The sequence below is a fragment of the Cydia pomonella genome, chromosome 12 (genome assembly GCF_033807575.1).
Source record: "Cydia pomonella isolate Wapato2018A chromosome 12, ilCydPomo1, whole genome shotgun sequence".
NCBI lineage: Eukaryota > Metazoa > Arthropoda > Insecta > Lepidoptera > Tortricidae > Cydia > Cydia pomonella.
In genome coordinates this window covers 309,122-332,598 of record NC_084714.1, presented here as the reverse complement: position 1 = coordinate 332,598, position 23,477 = coordinate 309,122, and the positions used below count along the sequence as shown (strand labels likewise).

The 23,477-nt window shown below is 48.8% G+C and overlaps 2 protein-coding genes across 3 annotated transcripts in view; one reads left to right on the top strand and one right to left on the bottom strand.

Moving 5' to 3' along the window:
- The window catches only part of LOC133523201 (putative 1-phosphatidylinositol 3-phosphate 5-kinase), a 74,251-nt gene extending 67,467 nt beyond the window's left edge, over positions 1-6,784 (top strand). Inside the window, exons 32-34 of the mRNA XM_061858680.1 lie at positions 1,641-1,811; positions 4,774-4,929; positions 6,506-6,784. Of these exons, the coding sequence (XP_061714664.1) occupies positions 1,641-1,811; positions 4,774-4,929; positions 6,506-6,675 (497 nt within the window). The 3' untranslated portion in view covers positions 6,676-6,784. The remainder of the gene's footprint in view (positions 1-1,640; positions 1,812-4,773; positions 4,930-6,505) is intronic.
- Positions 6,785-10,163: 3,379 nt separating this feature from the next.
- LOC133523199 (ribosome-binding protein 1-like) lies at positions 10,164-23,344 on the bottom strand. 2 transcript variants are annotated; one of them, XR_009800201.1, is made up of 7 exons: positions 22,587-23,344; positions 21,799-22,512; positions 20,475-20,583; positions 17,460-19,293; positions 15,399-15,464; positions 13,308-14,377; positions 10,164-13,173 (listed from the first exon to the last, which is right to left on the bottom strand). XR_009800201.1 is itself a non-coding variant. In XM_061858676.1 (7 exons), the coding sequence occupies exons 1-7, from the start codon at positions 22,786-22,788 to the stop codon at positions 13,116-13,118; spliced, it is 3,090 nt and encodes a 1,029-aa protein (XP_061714660.1). In that variant the 5' UTR covers positions 22,789-23,344; the 3' UTR covers positions 10,164-13,115. The 2 variants fall into 2 exon arrangements, 1 of the variants encoding a protein (XP_061714660.1); XM_061858676.1 differs by having other exon boundaries at positions 14,271-14,377.
- Positions 23,345-23,477: the final 133 nt, after the last annotated feature.

Below are 23,477 nucleotides of genomic sequence, written 5' to 3'. Positions count from 1 at the left end.
GAAGGAGATGACCAAACCGGAATGGAACCAGTTCCTGGAGTTCGCGCCGCACTACTTCAACTACGTCACCAGCTGTCGCAGCCAACAGCTGCCCAGCCTATTGGGTGAGCATGTTGCTATTGACAGATAGTGTCAGATGACCGCTACGTCCTGAAGGAGATGACCAAACCGGAGTGGAACCAGTTCCTGGAGTTCTCGCCGCACTACTTCAACTACGTCACCAGCTGTCGCAGCCAACAGCTGCCCAGCCTATTGGGTGAGCATGTTGCTATTGACAGATAGTGTCAGATGACCGCTACGTCCTGAAGGAGATGACCAAACCGGAGTGGAACCAGTTCCTGGAGTTCGCGCCGCACTACTTCAACTACGTCACCAGCTGTCGCAGCCAACAGCTGCCCAGCCTATTGGGTGAGCATGTTGCTATTGACAGATAGTGTCAGATGATCGCTACGTCCTGAAGGAGATGACCAAACCGGAGTGGAACCAGTTCCTGGAGTTCGCGCCGCACTACTTCAACTACGTCACCAGCTGTCGCAGCCAACAGCTGCCCAGCCTATTGGGTGAGCATATTGCTATTGACAGATAGTGTCAATAGCAATATGCTCACCCAATTGTCTTAAAAACGAAGAAGAGTACATTGAGTTATTATTAAATTATTTTTTTACTCTTAATAAAAATATATTTTTACAAGCAAACCCTTGAGTGATCACTAGTATATAGAACTAGCATCGATAGTTGAGTTTATCGATACAGGAACTCCCTACTTGTCAAACAATTTTGCCCCGCGGATTCCTATGTCTGATTATCATATTTAAATAATAAATATGCACAGTTTTTTCTCATGATACGTGCGCCGTATTCGAGAAACGTGTCACCTAAATTCCTAAAATTTTGTAAGGCGCCATCTCGCTCCATCCTTCGTTTTTTTCCCTTTCTGGCGTTTTCAATTTTATATAGTAAGATTACTTTAGTTAATTGTACCTACTTATCTTAAATAAATATTTTATATTTCATACATGTGGGTAACTAAAGTACAAAATAGGTAATAAATAACAATGACGGGATCCGGAAAAAAAGGTCGGAAGGTTTTGTTTTTATATACATAGCTTCAGGTAGCATAACTTTGTTAGGTACGCTTTCGGTCTTGTTTTAAAGGAACCAATAGTACTGCTCTGTCGAATTGGTGGTGGAAGATTATTCCAGCAGTTCGTGGCAGCGTAGCAAAAGCTGCCATGGAATGCAGCGGTTCTGTGCCTTGGGCATATTAGTCAGGGAGGAGCGTGGCAAAATGTAGAATGCGTCGACAATTCAGGTTTAAGAGTTTATTAGTAATCAGATGTGTATGGTGAAACACCTTAAGTGTGATAGTATAAGAACGTATCTTCTCTAAAAACTGCTTATATATACACGTTAGGTCGCGCTGACATAAGCAATATGCGTTTATGTCGCAGTAATTCAAAGTGTCAATGTTAAACGCGGATATTATGTGGCTAATTGCCATATATATTACAATCTCTATTTCTAAAAATTAGATATTGTTCCAACATTGAACGAAGAAATTAGGCAGCAGCAGAAGTCACTACTTGCAATGAATGCAAGTCGAAGTAAACTAAGCTAGGCGTTGGTTTGTGTCGTTGCAGCCCGTATCGTCGGCGTGTACTCGGTGGGCGGCGCCGGCAACGGCGTGCTGGTGATGGAGAACGTGTGGTACCGGCGCGCCGGCACGCGCTTCGACCTCAAGGGCTCCTCGCGCCACCGCCTCGCCGCGCCCGCGCCGCTCGCCGTGCTGCTGGACGAGAACCTGCTGCAGCGTGAGTAGGGGGCGGCTGTAGCGGACTGTGATGGACGTGTGTACCGACACCTCGACCTCCAGGGCTCCTCGCGCCACCGCCTCGCCGCGCCCGCGCCGCTCGCCGTGCTGCTGGACGAGAACCTGCTGCAGCGTGAGTAGGGGGCGGCTGTAGCGGACTGTGATGGACGTGTGTACCGACACCTCGACCTCCAGGGCTCCTCGCGCCACCGCCTCGCCGCGCCCGCGCCGCTCGCCGTGCTGCTGGACGAGAACCTGCTGCAGCGTGAGTAGGGGGCGGCTGTAGCGGACTGTGATGGACGTGTGTACCGACACCTCGACCTCCAGGGCTCCTCGCGCCACCGCCTCGCCGCGCCCGCGCCGCTCGCCGTGCTGCTGGACGAGAACCTGCTGCAGCGTGAGTAGGGGGCGGCTGTAGCGGACTGTGATGGACGTGTGTACCGACACCTCGACCTCCAGGGCTCCTCGCGCCACCGCCTCGCCGCGCCCGCGCCGCTCGCCGTGCTGCTGGACGAGAACCTGCTGCAGCGTGAGTAGGGGGCGGCTGTAGCGGACTGTGATGGACGTGTGTACCGACACCTCGACCTCCAGGGCTCCTCGCGCCACCGCCTCGCCGCGCCCGCGCCGCTCGCCGTGCTGCTGGACGAGAACCTGCTGCAGCGTGAGTAGGGGGCGGCTGTAGCGGACTGTGATGGACGTGTGTACCGACACCTCGACCTCCAGGGCTCCTCGCGCCACCGCCTCGCCGCGCCCGCGCCGCTCGCCGTGCTGCTGGACGAGAACCTGCTGCAGCGTGAGTAGGGGGCGGCTGTAGCGGACTGTGATGGACGTGTGTACCGACACCTCGACCTCCAGGGCTCCTCGCGCCACCGCCTCGCCGCGCCCGCGCCGCTCGCCGTGCTGCTGGACGAGAACCTGCTGCAGCGTGAGTAGGGGGCGGCTGTAGCGGACTGTGATGGACGTGTGTACCGACACCTCGACCTCCAGGGCTCCTCGCGCCACCGCCTCGCCGCGCCCGCGCCGCTCGCCGTGCTGCTGGACGAGAACCTGCTGCAGCGTGAGTAGGGGGCGGCTGTAGCGGACTGTGATGGACGTGTGTACCGACACCTCGACCTCCAGGGCTCCTCGCGCCACCGCCTCGCCGCGCCCGCGCCGCTCGCCGTGCTGCTGGACGAGAACCTGCTGCAGCGTGAGTAGGGGGCGGCTGTAGCGGACTGTGATGGACGTGTGTACCGACACCTCGACCTCCAGGGCTCCTCGCGCCACCGCCTCGCCGCGCCCGCGCCGCTCGCCGTGCTGCTGGACGAGAACCTGCTGCAGCGTGAGTAGGGGGCGGCTGTAGCGGACTGTGATGGACGTGTGTACCGACACCTCGACCTCCAGGGCTCCTCGCGCCACCGCCTCGCCGCGCCCGCGCCGCTCGCCGTGCTGCTGGACGAGAACCTGCTGCAGCGTGAGTAGGGGGCGGCTGTAGCGGACTGTGATGGACGTGTGTACCGACACCTCGACCTCCAGGGCTCCTCGCGCCACCGCCTCGCCGCGCCCGCGCCGCTCGCCGTGCTGCTGGACGAGAACCTGCTGCAGCGTGAGTAGGGGGCGGCTGTAGCGGACTGTGATGGACGTGTGTACCGACACCTCGACCTCCAGGGCTCCTCGCGCCACCGCCTCGCCGCGCCCGCGCCGCTCGCCGTGCTGCTGGACGAGAACCTGCTGCAGCGTGAGTAGGGGGCGGCTGTAGCGGACTGTGATGGACGTGTGTACCGACACCTCGACCTCCAGGGCTCCTCGCGCCACCGCCTCGCCGCGCCCGCGCCGCTCGCCGTGCTGCTGGACGAGAACCTGCTGCAGCGTGAGTAGGGGGCGGCTGTAGCGGACTGTGATGGACGTGTGTACCGACACCTCGACCTCCAGGGCTCCTCGCGCCACCGCCTCGCCGCGCCCGCGCCGCTCGCCGTGCTGCTGGACGAGAACCTGCTGCAGCGTGAGTAGGGGGCGGCTGTAGCGGACTGTGATGGACGTGTGTACCGACACCTCGACCTCCAGGGCTCCTCGCGCCACCGCCTCGCCGCGCCCGCGCCGCTCGCCGTGCTGCTGGACGAGAACCTGCTGCAGCGTGAGTAGGGGGCGGCTGTAGCGGACTGTGATGGACGTGTGTACCGACACCTCGACCTCCAGGGCTCCTCGCGCCACCGCCTCGCCGCGCCCGCGCCGCTCGCCGTGCTGCTGGACGAGAACCTGCTGCAGCGTGAGTAGGGGGCGGCTGTAGCGGACTGTGATGGACGTGTGTACCGACACCTCGACCTCCAGGGCTCCTCGCGCCACCGCCTCGCCGCGCCCGCGCCGCTCGCCGTGCTGCTGGACGAGAACCTGCTGCAGCGTGAGTAGGGGGCGGCTGTAGCGGACTGTGATGGACGTGTGTACCGACACCTCGACCTCCAGGGCTCCTCGCGCCACCGCCTCGCCGCGCCCGCGCCGCTCGCCGTGCTGCTGGACGAGAACCTGCTGCAGCGTGAGTAGGGGGCGGCTGTAGCGGACTGTGATGGACGTGTGTACCGACACCTCGAGCTCGAACACTTTTTCGAGCGAATTGTACTTCGCTGTACACCTGCAGCCTGTGGCCGAGATACACTCAGCAATCCCAGTACGAGTAGTTACCACTGGTAACACTTGGTGATAACTAGTGGGAATAACCGAATTTTTTGACAAAAAGTTATTATTACCCATTTTCCACGAGCTAACTAATAATCCTTATGAGTTCAATTTGTTTTAGAAGTTTCGTAAGGTTTTGACTTGTATTATATAAATCGTTATTATTAGGTTTTGGTTCTCTATTCCTTCGGTCTGCTAAATTTGAACGGTATATTTAAGTTTTTTCTGCGAAATAACAAATAGGTACTGGCGCAACATTAACGGTTAACCGGTTAACAGCAATGCAACTTTAGCTTAAACTTGTCTTCCCACAGTGCGATGGCAGCAGCAGCTGTTCGTGGCGTCCCACACCGGGCGGGTTCTGTTCTCGTGCATCGACCGCGACACCGAGTTCCTGGCTTCCAACTCCGTGATGGACTACTCATTGCTGCTGGGCATTGATGGACAGAAGCTGGTGCTAGGAATTATTGGTAAGTATGCCGTAGTTCGCCGGGGCTGGCCGCGCACAGGTGAAAAAGGGTGCATGTTCCATATTGTTCCAAATAATAAGGCTACCAAAAAAAGTAACTACTTAGTCAGACTTAATTGTATAGGTACTTACCTTTTTTGGGGCTCCCCGTGTATTATTATTATTATTTGAATTATTTAAATTGGCAGGAGGAGGTCGCTACTAAATGGCCAGAAATACCGTTATGAACATACTTTTTAGGGTTCCGTAGCCAAATGGCAAAAAACGGAACCCTTATAGATTCGTCATGTCCGTCTGTCTGTCCGATTCTGTCACAGCCACTTTTTTCCGAAACTATAAAAGCTATACTGTTCAAACTTGGTAAGTAGATGTATTCTATGAACCGCATTATGATGTTCACACAAAAATAGAAAAAAAACAATAAATTTTGGGGGTTCCCCATACTTAGAACTGAAACTCAAAAAATCTTTTTTCATCAAACTCATACGTGTGGGGTATCTATGGATAGGTCTTTAAAAATGATATTGAGGTTTCTAATATCATTTTTTTCTAAACTGAAAAGTTTGCGCGAGAGACACTTCCAAAGTGGTAAAAAGTGTGTCCCCCCCCCCCGTAACTTCTAAAATAACAGAATGAAAAATCTAAAAAAAATATATGATATACATTGCCATGCAAACTTCCACCGAAAATTGGTTCGAACGAGATCTAGTAAGTAGTTTTTTTTTAATACGTCATAAAAATTAAAAAAAAATTTTTTTTTCATCAAACCCATACGTGTGGGGTATCTATGGATAGGTCTTCAAAAATGATATTTAGGTTTCTAATATCATTTTTTTTCTAAACTGAATAGTTTGCGCGAGAGACACTTCCAAAGTGAAAAAATGTGTGTCCCCCCCCCTGTAACTTCTAAAATAACAGAATGAAAAATCTAAAAAAAATATATGATATACATTGCCATGCAAACTTCCACCGAAAATTGGTTCGAACGAGATCTAGTAAGTAGTTTTTTTTAATACGTCATAAAAATTAAAAAAAAAATTTTTTTTTCATCAAACCCATACGTGTAGGGTATCTATGGATAGGTCTTAAAAAATGATATTTAGGTTTCTAATATCATTTTTTTCTAAACTGAATAGTTTGCGCGAGAGACACTTCCAAAGTGAAAAAATGTGTGTCCCCCCCCCTGTAACTTCTAAAATAACAGAATGAAAAATCTAAAAAAAATATATGATATACATTACCATGCAAACTTCCACCGAAAATTGGTTTGAACGAGATCTAGTGAATAGTTTTTTTTTAATACGTCAATAAATTAAAAAAAAAATTTTTTCATCAAACCCATACGTGTAGGGTATCTATGGATAGGTCTTCAAAAATGATATTTAGGTTCCTAACATCATTTTTTTCTAAACTGAATAGTTTGCGCGAGAGACAGTTCCAAAGTGGTAAAATGTGTGTCCAAAGTGGTAAAATGTTGAACAAGATCTAGCAAGTAGATCTTTTTTTAATACGTCTTAAATGGTACGGAACCCTTCATGCGCGAGTCCGACTCGCACTTGGCCGCTTTTTGTTGATAGACTACATCCGCACATTCACATGGGACAAGAAGCTGGAGCACCTGGTGAAGAAGAACCTCGGGTCGGGGCAGCCGACCGTGGTGTCCCCGGACGAGTACAAGTCCCGCTTCCGCACGGCGGCGCGCAAGTACTTCCTGCGCGCACCCGCGCCCTGGGACCACCTGCTCTAGGCTGCAGCACGTGGCCGGGACACTTCCTGCGCGCACCCGCGCCCTGGGACCACCTGCTCTAGGCTGCAGCACGTAGCCGGGACACTTCATGCGCGCACCCGCGCCCTGGGACCACCTGCTCTAGGCTGCAGCACGTGGCCGGGACACTTCCTGCGCGCACCCGCGCCCTGGGATCACCTGCTCTAGGCTGCAGCACGTGGTCGGGACACTTCCTGCGCGCACCCGCGCCCTGGGACCACCTGCTCTAGGCTGCAGCACGTGGCCGGGACACTTCCTGCGCGCACCCGCGCCCTGGGACCACCTGCTCTAGGCTGCAGCACGTGGCCGGGACACTTCCTGCGCGCACCCGCGCCCTGGGACCACCTGCTCTAGGCTGCAGCACGTGGCCGGGACACTTCCTGCGCGCACCCGCGCCCTGGGACCACCTGCTCTAGGCTGCAGCACGTGGCCGGGACACTTCCTGCGCGCACCCGCGCCCTGGGACCACCTGCTCTAGGCTGCAGCACGTGGCCGGGACACTTCCTGCGCGCACCCGCGCCCTGGGACCACCTGCTCTAGGCTGCAGCACGTGGCCGGGACACTTCCTGCGCGCACCCGCGCCCTGGGACCACCTGCTCTAGGCTGCAGCACGTGGCCGGGACACTTCCTGCGCGCACCCGCGCCCTGGGACCACCTGCTCTAGGCTGCAGCACGTGGCCGGGACACTTCCTGCGCGCACCCGCGCCCTGGGACCACCTGCTCTAGGCTGCAGCACGTGGCCGGGACACTTCCTGCGCGCACCCGCGCCCTGGGACCACCTGCTCTAGGCTGCAGCACGTGGCCGGGACACTTCCTGCGCGCACCCGCGCCCTGGGACCACCTGCTCTAGGCTGCAGCACGTGGCCGGGACACTTCCTGCGCGCACCCGCGCCCTGGGACCACCTGCTCTAGGCTGCAGCACGTGGCCGGGACACTTCCTGCGCGCACCCGCGCCCTGGGACCACCTGCTCTAGGGCCGGGCTCCATGCCCTGGCCTGGTCTAGGGCCTGGCTGGTGGTCGAGATACTTAGACCATCTTGTTTATTTATATGCGCGTAACGTCTCATACTCGGGCCTATTGCATAATAAAATACAAGTTTATACTATTACTGAATTTACATAGGTACAACATCACCCCGGCAGGCGGCCTTCACTAGGAAGGTTAAATTAGTCGAATTTTTGACATTAAATAATTGATATAAAGTTTGTTACTCAAATCGCGCAAATGCCGTAGGTACACATGCCAGATGAAAAGATTAATTTATAATTATATGTAATCACTAATCACAAACAACTAACTACAAACAACTAATCACAATCAAGTAATAATTGGCAGCCGTTCCCCGGCCCCGTGCGGAACGGCCGGATTTTTAAATAGCGAATAGAAAATATGTGAATCAATTGTTTTATTTACATTTGTAAAGCATAACTTATTGTTAAATCTTCAGAAATTTTATTAAATAGTAATAATACTTAGTTTAATATTAATATCTCAGGTATTATTCTCATTCCTTTATCAGATATAATTTTATAAGCTGTAAAGTTTGCTTCAAATAAATTGATTTGTTATAAAGAGTAATATGTGTGTTGTATCATTTCATTACTATTATGTTTTCAATCCTCACAAGTAATTCAGTAACTTTATACCTTAGCGTTTGCGTCAAATCCGGTAGATGTGATTTTTGCAGACTTGTTTATGATGTTGGCCCAATGAATAATCCAAGTTTGTGACCTCGAGCGCCGCACAAGACAAAAGTGCATACTCACTGGACGTACTTACCCCACTAATTCAAGTTCGTAAAAAATATAAACAGGTCTACAGAGCTAATTTTACTGTCTTATTGTAAATTTAGTCTACTTTAAAAACACTCTGAGAAGGTACTATCAAAAATATAAAGGGATACAATCGGCCATATCCAAATCTGAGAAAAAAAACCGAAAGTTTTGCGTTGTTTACGATTTTCGACATAGTTGCGTTCGGCGCTTGAGGTCACAAATTTGGAATAATCCATATGATTATGATGAATAATCATTGGGCCAACATCGTAAATATGTCTGCAAAAAATCAGAACTACCAGATTTGTCGAAAACGAACCCCGTTACAAAAGGCGATAAAGTAATTAAAGGAGCTTCGGAGGAGGAGTAAAGAAACTCCACTTGTCACCAATCCTTTATACTTACTGGATCCGGGAATCTGGCAGCTGCTCACCAATGAGGGGCTGACTAGCCATCGACTAGCAGGCAGCAAAGTTGTTCTACCCCTTTTACATGTATAGTACGATTAATCGGACACATACACGCCAATAGAATTAAAACTTTAGTATCCCGATTTAAGGTTCAAATTAGATTAGGGCTGTCGGGAAATGTGACTTGTCTTCAAATTAATCATCAATGGTTAATTGGAATATATTTGGATTTTTTAGTAAAATCAAGTAAATTGGTGCAACCGGGAAAAGGGATAAACTTGTATACCTATTCCCAAGGTTAGCTCTTAGTCTACATTCTTAGTACAGTCGCCATCAGATATACCACACCGTCCGAGGTGGAGGTGCTAAAAATATCTAAACACACTCTAATGCCGCGCGTGACAATAGAGGCGTGTTCAGATATATGTGAGCACCTCGGCCGCTCCTATATATCTGTTGGCGACTGTACCTATCAAGGTATATTTAACCCTTTACCAGGCCCCGAAGAACCAGCGTGTCTTAATACGTACTTTATATGCTGTTGCAACCGTATTAAACGCCTTGTAAAAAATGTATTTATGAAAGTCGGAGATCTTCCTTTAAACCAGAAATAAAAATGTGGGTTACGGTTATCCCATCGCCTGTCTAAGTAATGAACTGTCATACTAGATTTTGTCTTATTATATTCTTGATCAGGCCAAGGGATATATTCCACCCACATCTTATATCGGTTATAATAGTCAAGGTTTAACTCCAAATCTCCTACGAAACATTATATCAATCACTACTTACTTACGTGAGTTTTTATGACATGACAAGACAATTTACCGGGCCATGGGAAAAATAGCTCCCACACAGTTAAACTCTAATAAGGCCATGGGATAATGTCAACCCACATCCTAATTCTGGTCATACACAATAATGCATAATATTTAGCAATGTTTACGATTACATTAGCTTTCAACACTCAAAATCTACAAAATATCAAAAAATTGTTCGACCTATGTACTTACTTCTGTTTCATAGAAATTATGGAAAGTGTTCGAATTTCTCCGTAGTTTACTGAAATTAGCGTTCAAGTGAATTTAAACGGCTGCCGAAGATATATTACGCAATTTAGAAGCGTGTTCTGAATGAAGATCATAAAATAATATTTCAGGGATTGACAAAATATTTTGTAGGTGGTTTGGAGTTAAAACCTGACTACGGTAACCGATATAAGATGTGGGTGGAATATATCCCTTGGCCTGGTAAAGGGTTAACTGAATTTTTAAAACAAAGTCATTTTAACAAAGTAAGTTCTTTAATCCGGAAGATCCATCCGTGAGTACATTGAAACAAACCGTCTTAAAATAATCATTAAACAATCTTCTCAATTCCATACACGACAAATAGAACATATATTATTGAGGAACGATAAAAAATATCTACTAGGTAAGGCACAAACTGAAATTATAGTCAAAATGATTTAAACAGTTGAAAAGAGCGAAATAGGTAAACACACAACTATCGTAGCTTATCTCATAAAGGAAGGTGCATAAGTTAAGTATAAAAAGTAAATGTTACAATAAATATATTTATATTCTGGATATAAGCCTCGTCCATACAAGACACAAGTGCCTAGAGAATACCTTATCTATACGGTGATTGCTTGTTATTATGCTCTGTCACTGCAATTATATAATGTTATGTGGTGTGTTCCCAGTTGTCCCCGTGCCACGTGGCCGCCGCCATGCATGAGACGGCAGGGGAATGAGGCATATTAATGGGTGTATTCTCATCTGTGCCCGCCTCTTGTATGGCGGTGGTCACGTGGGGCGGGCACAGTTGGGAATATACCTATTCTCATCTGTGCCCGGCGAGGATAAATGAGAATACACCACTTATATAACGTCATACACTTAGGAGCAAAACTGTCCCAATAGTAGTATATTAGTAGAATGTGGAGAAGTTGATGTCGATCAAGGGGAGGGGCACGTGATTAATACATAACAGTACTCCTTGAAATTTTCTACAAATCCGCGTAACATATGATGTACTTGGCATTTACGGTTATTTTGTAATTGCGAACCGAAAAGTAGAAAAAAACTATTTATTTTTCCCAATATTTTTATTTCGTCCGTACAAAATAACCGTAAATGTCAAGTACATCATATGTTAGGCCGATTTGTAGAAAATTTCAAGGAGTACTGTTATGTATTAACCATGTGCCCCTCCCCTTGATCGACATCAACTTCTCCACATTCTACTAATATGCTACTATTGGGATAGTTTTGCTCCTTTGTTAAACTTGCTACACCATGTAACTTCATATAACTACAATGTGAGAGCACCTTTACATGTGAAATACCAAGATCGCACTATCATCGATTCATGTCAATAACATTATGCCGCTGGTATCTAAGAACGTTTACCGGCGCTATTAAGTTACACGCCGACCACGCTAACTTTGCACAGTCTCGGCAGTAACAGTGTATACATATCCCTCTAGCTCCATACTTGACGTAACACTTGGCATGAAAACTTAGCGTGGTCGAACTCTTCTTTCATTAAAAAAATCTCAGTCGTTATATTCTGATGTGAAATAGTTTTGTCATCAAATAATTCAGGTTAGGTCATTAATTTATAGTAGTATATTTCAATAGTATTCAATCGCCGTACAGTCTGCCTTAAGCTACGTACATACTTACTCGATATATCACTCGCAGTGTCACCGTTATATTATATAATATTACTTTCTCGTTCACATCGAACCCTCTCCATCGCTTGTACCTATTTACATTGTGTCGGGTACAACAAGTTTAAATATAAACATTTAAGAAACGTTATGATACAAAGATATTTCAATACGTTATTTTCAGTGGCGTTTATAGTTCGTGTCATCCACGATGGCGCGCAGACTTGTCCAATCTAACCTTTGATAACCTGACAATACGAGTCAAGGCTCGCGTCGTGAATGACACGGTCTATATACTTGTAACACCCACTTTTTTAAGCAACACGTTCTCTTTTTATTTATCTTTCTTTAATATAATTATAAACTAGCTCACTGTATATATGGTACCTACACATTTTTAACTATGAACTATATTTCTATGACAGGTAGGTATTTTGATGACAAATATTTTATACAAAAGTATTACACAGAAAAACAGCTGCTAGCGAGACGCTTTCTCAGATGTACTAAATCATTTACATTCTGAAAACTGTTTCATAATGAGATTCAGTTTTAAAATAACGAAACAATGACGTTACATTTAAAAAATAAACTCTAACTAGAGTTAGATTGTTTCATAAGAGCGGCCAGTGAAAAACGGGGTTACTGCATTTACCTGTGCTTCAGACACTTTCTTTCAGTGCATTGAAAAAAGATGTCCGGTTTTCTATGACAACCATCCGTTTTGTAGGTATCCATTCTCGACGCGCCGTGTCGGTGCAACGGTAAATGTGATACCGTTTAATGGTGGGTTTAAAAATTACAACCATTTTGTTGTATGAGAGGTGCGAAGACAACGCTATTGATACTCGAGAACATACGTATAAAACATTTATTTCAGCTAATTATAAATTAATTAGAAGGATAAGACAAGCCTCTAAGAGCTGTGGGTTGATTTGTGAAAATGTCCCACAGTATGAAATTACATGTTTTATTGTATTTTTAATAGCTTTTCGAATCTAACGAAATAACGGTAATTTTTCTATGAAATTCCATTTCGGGAGAAAATGTTTTCTACTAACTAAATCTTAACAAATCACTTTGATTTTGATGTCGATCGCTTCAGCATAATATATTCTACTAATGTTTCTTTTTTTGAAAAAAAAAAAAAAATATATTTGTAAATTTTGAAAAAAAGGAAAACCTATAAACCTAGTTTGTCATTGTGTCAATAACATACAAAAAAATCATGGAGAATGGAAAATATTTAGAAGTGGGAAAACGTTATCTCTTTTTGTATGGACGATCACGTGGTATACTTATTTTATTTCTTTACTATTTTCGTTTTAAACTTATATTTACATTATTTTTGTTTGTATGTGTACATTTACATAATTTTTGACATCACTTAGTATGTATATGAAAGGGGCAAATTGTAATATAATAATAAATTAGGGTAAGAATTATGTCTCCCGTCACACTTAGTAGGGGGCCCTCGTAAGTGGTATCATCACCATATTGTTACACCACATGAATGCTATGTTATCATCATTGCTCGCCGGCGACTAGCACTAGCGGCGTCACGCGTCCAGCGCGCGGCTCAGGCTGCGGAGCTGCTCCAGGCCCGCCAGCAGGTCCCTGCGCCACATACACATTGCAAGGGTTTAGTGTCGGCGGTGTATTGAGTTCATAAAACTATGTAATCTTATCACAACATAGGGTAAGGCGCTAGCTGCTCCTAGATACAACATGAGGACAGCGGAGGCACATACCGCAGCTCGGCCTCGGCCACGTCGGCGGCGGCGCGCAGGTCGGCGGCGGCGGCGGCGCGGCCGCTAGCTGCTCCTAGATACAACATGAGGACAGCGGAGGCACATACCGCAGCTCGGCCTCGGCCACGTCGGCGGCGGCGCGCAGGTCGGCGGCGGCGGCGGCGCGGCCGCTAGCTGCTCCTAGATACAACATGAGGACAGCGGAGGCACATACCGCAGCTCGGCCTCGGCCACGTCGGCGGCGGCGCGCAGGTCGGCGGCGGCGGCGGCGCGGCCGCTAGCTGCTCCTAGATACAACATGAGGACAGCGGAGGCACATACCGCAGCTCGGCCTCGGCCACGTCGGCGGCGGCGCGCAGGTCGGCGGCGGCGGCGGCGCGGCCGCTAGCTGCTCCTAGATACAACATGAGGACAGCGGAGGCACATACCGCAGCTCGGCCTCGGCCACGTCGGCGGCGGCGCGCAGGTCGGCGGCGGCGGCGGCGCGGCCGCTAGCTGCTCCTAGATACAACATGAGGACAGCGGAGGCACATACCGCAGCTCGGCCTCGGCCACGTCGGCGGCGGCGCGCAGGTCGGCGGCGGCGGCGGCGCGGCCGCTAGCTGCTCCTAGATACAACATGAGGACAGCGGAGGCACATACCGCAGCTCGGCCTCGGCCACGTCGGCGGCGGCGCGCAGGTCGGCGGCGGCGGCGGCGCGGCCGCTAGCTGCTCCTAGATACAACATGAGGACAGCGGAGGCACATACCGCAGCTCGGCCTCGGCCACGTCGGCGGCGGCGCGCAGGTCGGCGGCGGCGGCGGCGCGGCCGCTAGCTGCTCCTAGATACAACATGAGGACAGCGGAGGCACATACCGCAGCTCGGCCTCGGCCACGTCGGCGGCGGCGCGCAGGTCGGCGGCGGCGGCGGCGCGGCCGCTAGCTGCTCCTAGATACAACATGAGGACAGCGGAGGCACATACCGCAGCTCGGCCTCGGCCACGTCGGCGGCGGCGCGCAGGTCGGCGGCGGCGGCGGCGCGGCCGCTGCGCAGGGCGCGCAGCTCGGCTTGAGCGGCCGCTAGCTCCTCCTACATACAATATTTGCTTGATTCCATTTTTGAGACAAATTATTACAAAATTAAAACCCGGCCAGGAGCATGTCGGACAATGCTCAGTGGTAGGGTTCCATAGTTACCCGTCCGTCACAATGGACTGACTGCCGCGAACGAGAGCTATTAGTAAGTATCATGTAGGTACATAACGAGCAACAGGAAGTACCTTCGCAGGACTTGCGACAACTCAAAAACGGCTGAACTGATCATGTTCGCTGTAGTTTCCGATGAACGTCTTTATTAAGCTCCTCTTTTACGATACTTCATAGTTTTTAGACACATGGTCCAAAAGTTACAAAGGAAGCACACATGTTTTTCCTTTCGGAGTTATTATTTCCGAAAATAATGGTGTTAAACACCCTTATTTGTTTTGAAAAACCTTTCCAACGAAACATCACACCGTGGTCGAAGGAAAAAAAATACCAACACTTTATTTACGGGGAGTACCCTAGTACCCTAAAAAGTCTTTTTTTTACGTTTTTTACCACTTTGTCGGCATAATTGACTTTTGTACTCACACCAAATTAGCCTAATTGCAGCTTTCTAGCACTAAGGATCACGTACCGAAGCCTCAGACGGACAGACAGAAATGAAAAAAGCTCTTAGTTAACTACGAAACCTTTAAAAAAAATTATGGTCTCCATTAGTTAAGTACTAACGATTACGTAGCAAAGCCTCGGACGGACAGACAGACGAATATAGCAAAACTAAAAGGGTTCCTAGTTGACTACTGAACCTTTAAAAAAAATGTCTGGCTTCCATTAGTTGTAATCAAATGTAACAATTTAACTTTTGGTAAAAATAGTGAAAACAGCACGACTAAAAAGTGAAGCGGTAATGGGTAAGTAAAAAAATGGCGACTTATTTATATTTCCATATTTTAGAGTAACTATATAAGCTACATGCATGCGAAATTTCATAGTTTATTGTGTATACATAAACGTTGTTTTATTGTGTATAAGTCATACATTAACGAACAGACAAGTGAACAACTGACCTTAAGCCTCCTGATTTGTATCCTCAATTGATTAACCAGTGATTCCGACTCGGGTGATTCTCGATACTGAAAAATACAATATTATAGAGGTTCACTAATAGGGTTGTTTCCAATTTTTTGAAACGCTTGTATTTACGTTCTATATTAACTAAAAGTTGCCCTAAAATTCAACTTTTATACTAAAAACGGCTTTAAATATGTTAAATTAACAAAATATATTTTGACAGATGCTTTGGCGCCCAAAACGCTCTTTGAAAATTGTGTGACGTCACAGTTTACGGTTTTACACATAACTACATACACACGTAGAAGATACGAACTGTCAACTGACATTTGTCATTTGTTGTTTATCGCCTAACTGTCAACAGTGTCAATCCGAGAGTTGTGACGTCATCAGAATCTTCAATGACGTTTCGTGTTTGGTCACGTGACGTGTGCCAAAAGGTATTTTAAATTCAATATTTACAAAAATATGGTCATTACAGGTCCCCTAAAAGTAGTTTAACATGTTCTTATAATCCAAAAGAATTTATTGGGATACAATTCTGCCCTAAGATTTGTAGATGGAAACAACCCTATTACCTTCACTGATCAACAGTTGAATGAACATATGAACGACCAACTATAAAATGTCAATTTTTTGCATAATAACCTTGTCACAGTTGTTATCTAGTGTAAAATAAAGCGGCCAAGTGCGAGTCGGACTCGCCCATGAAGGGTTCCGTACCATTTACGACGTATTAAAAAAAACTACTTACTAGATCTTGTTCAAACCAATTTTCCGTGGAAGTTTGCATGGTAATGTACATCATATATTTTTTTACTTTTATTTTAGAAGTTACAGGGGGGGGGGGGGGGAAAGCACACATTTTACCACTTTGGAAGTGTCTCTCGCGCAAACTATTCAGTAAAAAAAAAATGATATTAGAAACTTCGATATCATTTTTGATGACCTATCCATAGATACACCACATGTATGGGTTTGATGAAAAAAAATTGAGTTTCGGTTCTAAGTATGGGGAAATTTGTTGTTTTTTTTTCTATTTTTCTGTGAAAATCTTAATGCGGTTCACAGAATACATCTACTTACCAAGTTTCAACAGTATATTTCTTATAGTTTCGGAAAAAAGTGGCTGTGACATACGGACGGACAGTCAGACAGACATGACGAATCCATAAGGTTTCCGTTTTTTGCCATTTGGCTACGGAACCCTAAAAACATTAGCTTAAGTTACTTATGAAAAATTGCCACGTTTGAAACTTAGGTACAACATGAAAGCAAATAAACTACTTGAAACTTGAACGTGTGAGTGTTGTTCAAGTTATTATTATTATTATTATTTGTATGTCTCTTACAAATTCTCGGGACCATGGGGTCCCGGGCATTTTGAAGGCGTGCGTGGGGCCGAAGCCAACACGTAGAGCCCCCTTGTAATAAGACAATTTACTCTAAAAGTAATGTGACACCAACCGACGATTATCCCTGTTCACACTATAGCAGTGCACCCAAGGACAACCCCCGGTTAGTGTAGGACTATTGTAAGAAAAAGGTACAAAAAGAAACCGGGCTATTGGGTCGAGTTGCTAGTGGACTGGTAACCGAGGCTATGGAGGTGACTATGGCACCTGCCCTGATCATATGTTAAAAAATGAACAGGTGGTGACTCGCCAACTCACAATATGGGTCCCCGAAAACGGCCGCTCGCACAGAGCGACAAGGGGACAACATTGCGTGAGCGGCTCAGGGTGTGGAGAGGTGTGCGCCGCTTATTACCCAGTGGCTGTCAGCAGCCACTGTGCCAACTCGCGTCTTATGCATATTTCACTTCCACCCTGCGAGCATATAGCTCTGACACCCCACTCTGGACGGCCGGTAAAGGCAAGCCAGAGGTGAGAGTCCTGCGGCCCCTGCTCAGTGTTCACTCCAGCCGGCCAATCAAGGCAAGCCGGAGAGAGGGGCCTGTCCGACTCTCGGGGGCATGGGACCCAAGGGACGTCACTTCCCATTCAGCTCGCCACAAGCTGCCCTGGGGGTGTATTATTATTATTATTATTAGTTACCGCGTCATCTCCCCGGGCGCCCGCGCCGTCAGCCCGGCGCCGCGCCTGCCGCCGCTCCAGGCTCGACTCGGACCTGCAGGGATATGTTACCGCGTCATCTCCCCGGGCGCCCGCGCCGTCAGCCCGGCGCCGCGCCTGCCGCCGCTCCAGGCTCGACTCGGACCTGCAGGGATATGTTACCGCGTCATCTCCCCGGGCGCCCGCGCCGTCAGCCCGGCGCCGCGCCTGCCGCCGCTCCAGGCTCGACTCGGACCTGCAGGGATATGTTACCGCGTCATCTCCCCGGGCGCCCGCGCCGTCAGCCCGGCGCCGCGCCTGCCGCCGCTCCAGGCTCGACTCGGACCTGCAGGGATATGTTACCGCGTCATCTCCCCGGGCGCCCGCGCCGTCAGCCCGGCGCCGCGCCTGCCGCCGCTCCAGGCTCGACTCGGACCTGCAGGGATATGTTACCGCGTCATCTCCCCGGGCGCCCGCGCCGTCAGCCCGGCGCCGCGCCTGCCGCCGCTCCAGGCTCGACTCGGACCTGCAGGGATATGTTACCGCGTCATCTCCCCGGGCGCCCGCGCCGTCAGCCCGGCGCCGCGCCTGCCGCCGCTCCAGGCTCGACTCGGACCTGCAGGGATATGTTACCGCGTCATCTCCCCGGGCGCCCGCGCCGTCAGCCCGGCGCCGCGCCTGCCGCCGCTCCAGGCTCGACTCGGACCTGCAGGGATATGTTACCGCGTCATCTCCCCGGGCGCCCGCGCCGTCAGCCCGGCGCCGCGCCTGCCGCCGCTCCAGGCTCGACTCGGACCTGCAGGGATATGTTACCGCGTCATCTCCCCGGGCGCCCGCGCCGTCAGCCCGGCGCCGCGCCTGTCGCCGCTCCAGGCTCGACTCGGACCTGCAGGGATATGTTACCGCGTCATCTCCCCGGGCGCCCGCGCCGTCAGCCCGGCGCCGCGCCTGCCGCCGCTCCAGGCTCGACTCGGACCTGCAGGGATATGTTACCGCGTCATCTCCCCGGGCGCCCGCGCCGTCAGCCCGGCGCCGCGCCTGCCGCCGCTCCAGGCTCGACTCGGACCTGCAGGGATATGTTACCGCGTCATCTCCCCGGGCGCCCGCGCCGTCAGCCCGGCGCTGCGCCTGCCGCCGCTCCAGGCTCGACTCGGACCTGCAGGGATATGTTACCGCGTCATCTCCCCGGGCGCCCGCGCCGTCAGCCCGGCGCCGCGCCTGCCGCCGCTCCAGGCTCGACTCGGACCTGCAGGGATATGTTACCGCGTCATCTCCCCGGGCGCCCGCGCCGTCAGCCCGGCGCCGCGCCTGCCGCCGCTCCAGGCTCGACTCGGACCTGCAGGGATATGTTACCGCGTCATCTCCCCGGGCGCCCGCGCCGTCAGCCCGGCGCCGCGCCTGCCGCCGCTCCAGGCTCGACTCGGACCTGCAGGGATATGTTACCGCGTCATCTCCCCGGGCGCCCGCGCCGTCAGCCCGGCGCCGCGCCTGCCGCCGCTCCAGGCTCGACTCGGACCTGCAGGGATATGTTACCGCGTCATCTCCCCGGGCGCCCGCGCCGTCAGCCCGGCGCCGCGCCTGCCGCCGCTCCAGGCTCGACTCGGACCTGCAGGGATATGTTACCGCGTCATCTCCCCGGGCGCCCGCGCCGTCAGCCCGGCGCCGCGCCTGCCGCCGCTCCAGGCTCGACTCGGACCTGCAGGGATATGTTACCGCGTCATCTCCCCGGGCGCCCGCGCCGTCAGCCCGGCGCCGCGCCTGCTGCGCCTCGGCCCGCGCGGCGCGCAGCTCGTCCTCCGCGCGCGCGCGCTGCCGCCGCTCCAGGCTCAACTCGGATCTGCAGGGATATAAACTTAATAACTAACTAACTGGGCCAGCTGGTCGACTACGCCGCCTTCGATGCAGCCTAGTCCCGATGTGACTCTAACAGTAGTGATAAGGGAATTTAGCGTAGTAATAAGGACCTTTAACACCAGAATGTTATTCTTTTAACATTTTTCTTGTCGTGTCTACCTTGCTTCCTAAGAGACCTCAAATCAATTTTTAATATTTAGCCGTATGGCTTGTTGAGTGTACCTCAATGACTATTCTAAACAGTCATGAACCAAAATGAAATGTTGGCGACAAGCCCGCCGCCGCATCGAATTAACTCCACAGCAACAGCAATTACTAACTAACTATCAATAATTAAAATAGTGTTTACAGTCCGCTATAGCTTTATTCAGCAGTCTAGATATCCTGGATTCAACATAAGTTGTAATTTTTAGTATTACAGGCAGCTTGTTGATTCTTACAGCCTGATATTTCACACTATGCCTTGCAACTTGTTGTCTAGAGAAAGTTGGCCTAATGTTTTTAGTTCCCGTTTGAAGGCGCAACTCCCGTTCTGCAGAAGACTCGTACTTTGATTTCTGACAAGGGCAGTCAACAAAACAAGAATGTATAATGAAGGAACTGTCAAGTCAAGGAACTCTCAAAGAGATCGCGGCAAGATATCCATTGTGGAAAGCGCAAAATGGTTTGATCCACTCTTCTTTTGTACGACCAGCTCTATTAATGTTTTGCTTGTAGCTATTTCTCCAGAATATGATACTGTACCTTAGCTTGGACTCTACTAACACATACTACTCGTCCTTGAGCTGCTCAATTTGAGCTTGTCCCTCAGGGTTCTGAGCGTGTAGCAAGCTGACGAAATAGCATATTCTATATTGTCTATCTCCGGTTTCCAGTTCAGCTCTGCGACCATTCGAATATCAAGAAACTAATCTATAATCATCATTTATAATGTCTATTGATACTCCATTTAATATTACTTCAAACTTGTCTGCTTTTTCTTATATATATTGCTATTAAATAATATTACTTGAGTCTTTTCCGTATTCAATCTCAAATTATTTATGTAGGACCAGCACGGGAATACCACTAATAAATTCAACTATATAGTTATTTTTGTAAAATTAAGGTTGCTCTTACCTAAATTAAGGTTGATAAAAAAGAATGGCAATTTGAAGTACACACCTTGTTCTTTCCAACTCCTGCAACAGCGGCTGCAAGTCAGGCTCTGGTTCCGGGGACGTCCGCCCCGGGTGCACCGGCAGGAAGTCCGGCAGCCGCATAGACTCTGCCCCTGACACATCAACACAGCCATCACCCGCTTTCAAAGGTACTTTTAGAGAAGTTATTAGGGAAGAAATGAGCATACACATGTACTTGTATTATTCCTTTTGCTATGAATATTCTAGTAAGTAAGCAGAGTTCTTCAAGTTTTGCAGTATATATAAACATTGGCAATGAACAGTTGGGAAGATAACGAGATATGTATGTACTGCTACTTTTAAAGCATTACTTCATATGCATGAATTGCAAAAAAAAAAACCATAGTTAAGGCCCTGTAATTAATTTTAAGTTAATTGATTCCATTGTGGTAGAACAATTAACCTGTTTCTATTCAAGTTATATGGATGAAAGTGTGTTAGCATATGTTACAGACTTATGTGTGTATGAATTAAGTACAATAAAACAATTAACATAGTTAATTTTTTAACACAATGGAATCAACTTAAGCCTAATGAAAGATCCTTAACTATGCTTATGTAACACAACTGGAAAGAAGTATTCTCATCATAGAGAAAGACAAAATAAGACTAAGCACCATAAGAAAAAACACAAAATTAATGGATGTATCCTATGTAACAAATAACCTTAAATGGAACTGGACTGGACACATGGTAAGAGAACCAGGACAGAAATGGTCAAAAATTGTTACAACTTGGTACCCCAAAAGACGCAGACATTACCGCAGATGGGAAGATGACATAAGAGCTACCGCTGGATAAACATGGACAAAAAGAGCAACCAACAGAGAGGACTGGGAGGTCTATGGGAGGCCTATGCCGGGAGGCACGTCGACCAATGTCAATAATTTTATGAAACAACATACATAACAATTTTTTTTTTGAACATATGGCTTTTACTCCTCGCTCAAAATTAAACCGAACATTCTCTTCTGACAAGTCAAAAGTCTACACCTCGACATCGGCAGAATTCACCCTGCTAAATTTTATTACATTCACCCAAACAACATTTTGTTTAATAATCTAAGGAGCACTTCTGCTGGCATAATAGCATAACTGCTTTTTTGTACTGCAGAAGCAATGTACAATTCTATAGAAGTTTTATAAAACTAAATCCATCATTAATAACATAATTAAAAGTCAGATCATGCAAACAGCAAGTGATAAACAATTATCATAATTATGTAAATAATAATTAATTTTCTCACCCTGTTCATATACATTGACACCACCAATTATAAACACTCAGCAATATAGGGAAAACTCACCAGCATTAGGAGGCAGGTCTAGTGGGAAGGTGCTGCGCGGAGACATGTTCCGCCGATCAGCAGGGTTCACAGACTCGGTGAGGTCCAGGCTCAGTGGCACATCCGGGGCCGGCGCGCCCTCCGCGCCCGGCGGCAGGTCCAGCGGCACCCGAGCCCGCGCGCCCGCCCCCGCCGGCGCAGAGTACTCGAAATCACGTCCTCCATAACTTCGCGCCCCTCGCCGCCCCAGCGACCCCGCACTACCCGCGTTGTAATTTGTGTTAAACGTAAAATCCGGCAGATTGTCCAGATCCACTGATATGGGCCCGTTAGAGTTCAGATAGGCCTGTTCCACAAGTATGTGATCCTGCACAAAGTCAGGCAGCGACGGCATGCCCAGCGGCTCCAGGCCGGCCCGGTACGGCTGCGGGTCCGCGCCAGCCGCGTACGGGTTATGATCACACTCGGTATTGTCCACTACACTATTATGAGACACCTCTACAGAACTACTTGAAGACGCAATATCACTGGCGCGGGGTTCCGCGCTCTTCTCTTTGGCTTGGGGGTCGCGCGCGGCGTCGGGCCGCGTGGGCGAGTGTTGCACCGTGCTGGCGTACACCTTGGGCCGGGCGCCCGTGCTCTCGTAGGTCGAGGTGCCCGGCAGCGATAGGTCGCGCTTCAGGAAATGCCGGAACGAAAACGGGTTCTCCTCCTTTCGTGTCGCCCCGGTGGACTCTGAAAGCAAAACGAACGAGACTCGAGGCGTGCCTTTATATTTAGATGACAAAAAACAACTTCCAAACACTCACTCGAAGACGAACTTTTTGCTTCAGCGGGCAACGCATCGCCGTTTTCGCTATTATTACACTTCGCTTCGTCAGTTTCCGGGGTTAGTAGACGGGGGAAGTATGGCAAATCCGTTCTGTTCTGTTCGTTGTCCTGCGCAGACCCTGCATTATTTGAATTTTGGGCCGATTTCTTATTTGATACACCGTCCTCGTCTTCCGCCATGATAATGAAAATGACAGTTCGTAAATTGCGTTCAAAAATAACAAAATTGTTGCGTTCGTAAATAAAGTCGTGTTCAATACGGAATCTTAAAAATGGTAATAAAAATCATTGTAGATTCATTCAATCATTCTAAACTTGATTACATCAAAAATCATCATGATCTAACATTCTTATCAGGTTTACGACGATTTTATAACTGATGTCACGGAGACGCCTTGTCTGTAATTTTCTGTACAATAGTCTGCCGATTTTTGCGGGGGAGGGGCACGAAGACAAAATATTGTTAATGATGCGCCGATATTTAGTGAAACGGAAAACGATTATTAGGCCCGACATCGGGATTGACTTCGAGCCCGATATCGGGAAGACTAGATGTAATTGGCCCTTAAGCTCTTAAAGGAGACTCCCAAGGATGTCATAGATGAATATGGCTTCGTACGCGACAGTGGAGCATCTATCTGTTGTGATTGGTAACTTGCAAAAGATCCAATTTTTCCACATCGAATTTGTGGAGTGGACGCAAAAATGTAATTGGCTCGCTCGTCCCACTTGATTCGATTGTGACCGATTAAATCAGGTGGTGCGACGCAAAGATGCCTTGTTGAGGCATTTTATTAATTTCAAGCGCTCGACTGTTACCATAAACCAAACATTGGTGATTGAATTTTGAACTTGTAGACGCTAGATGA

Bases quoted from the DNA above. Each gene is read 5' to 3' on its own strand.
- LOC133523199 (XM_061858676.1), bottom strand. From the start codon at position 22,788: ATGGCGGAAGACGAGGACGGTGTATCAAATAAGAAATCGGCCCAAAAT. The intron at 22,513-22,586 runs GTGAGTGTTTGG...TTTTGCTTTCAG, and splicing joins AGCAAAAAGTTCGTCTTCGA to AGTCCACCGGGGCGACACGA. The intron at 13,174-14,270 runs GTATGTGCCTCC...TATGTGGCGCAG, and splicing joins GTGGCCGAGGCCGAGCTGCG to GGACCTGCTGGCGGGCCTGG.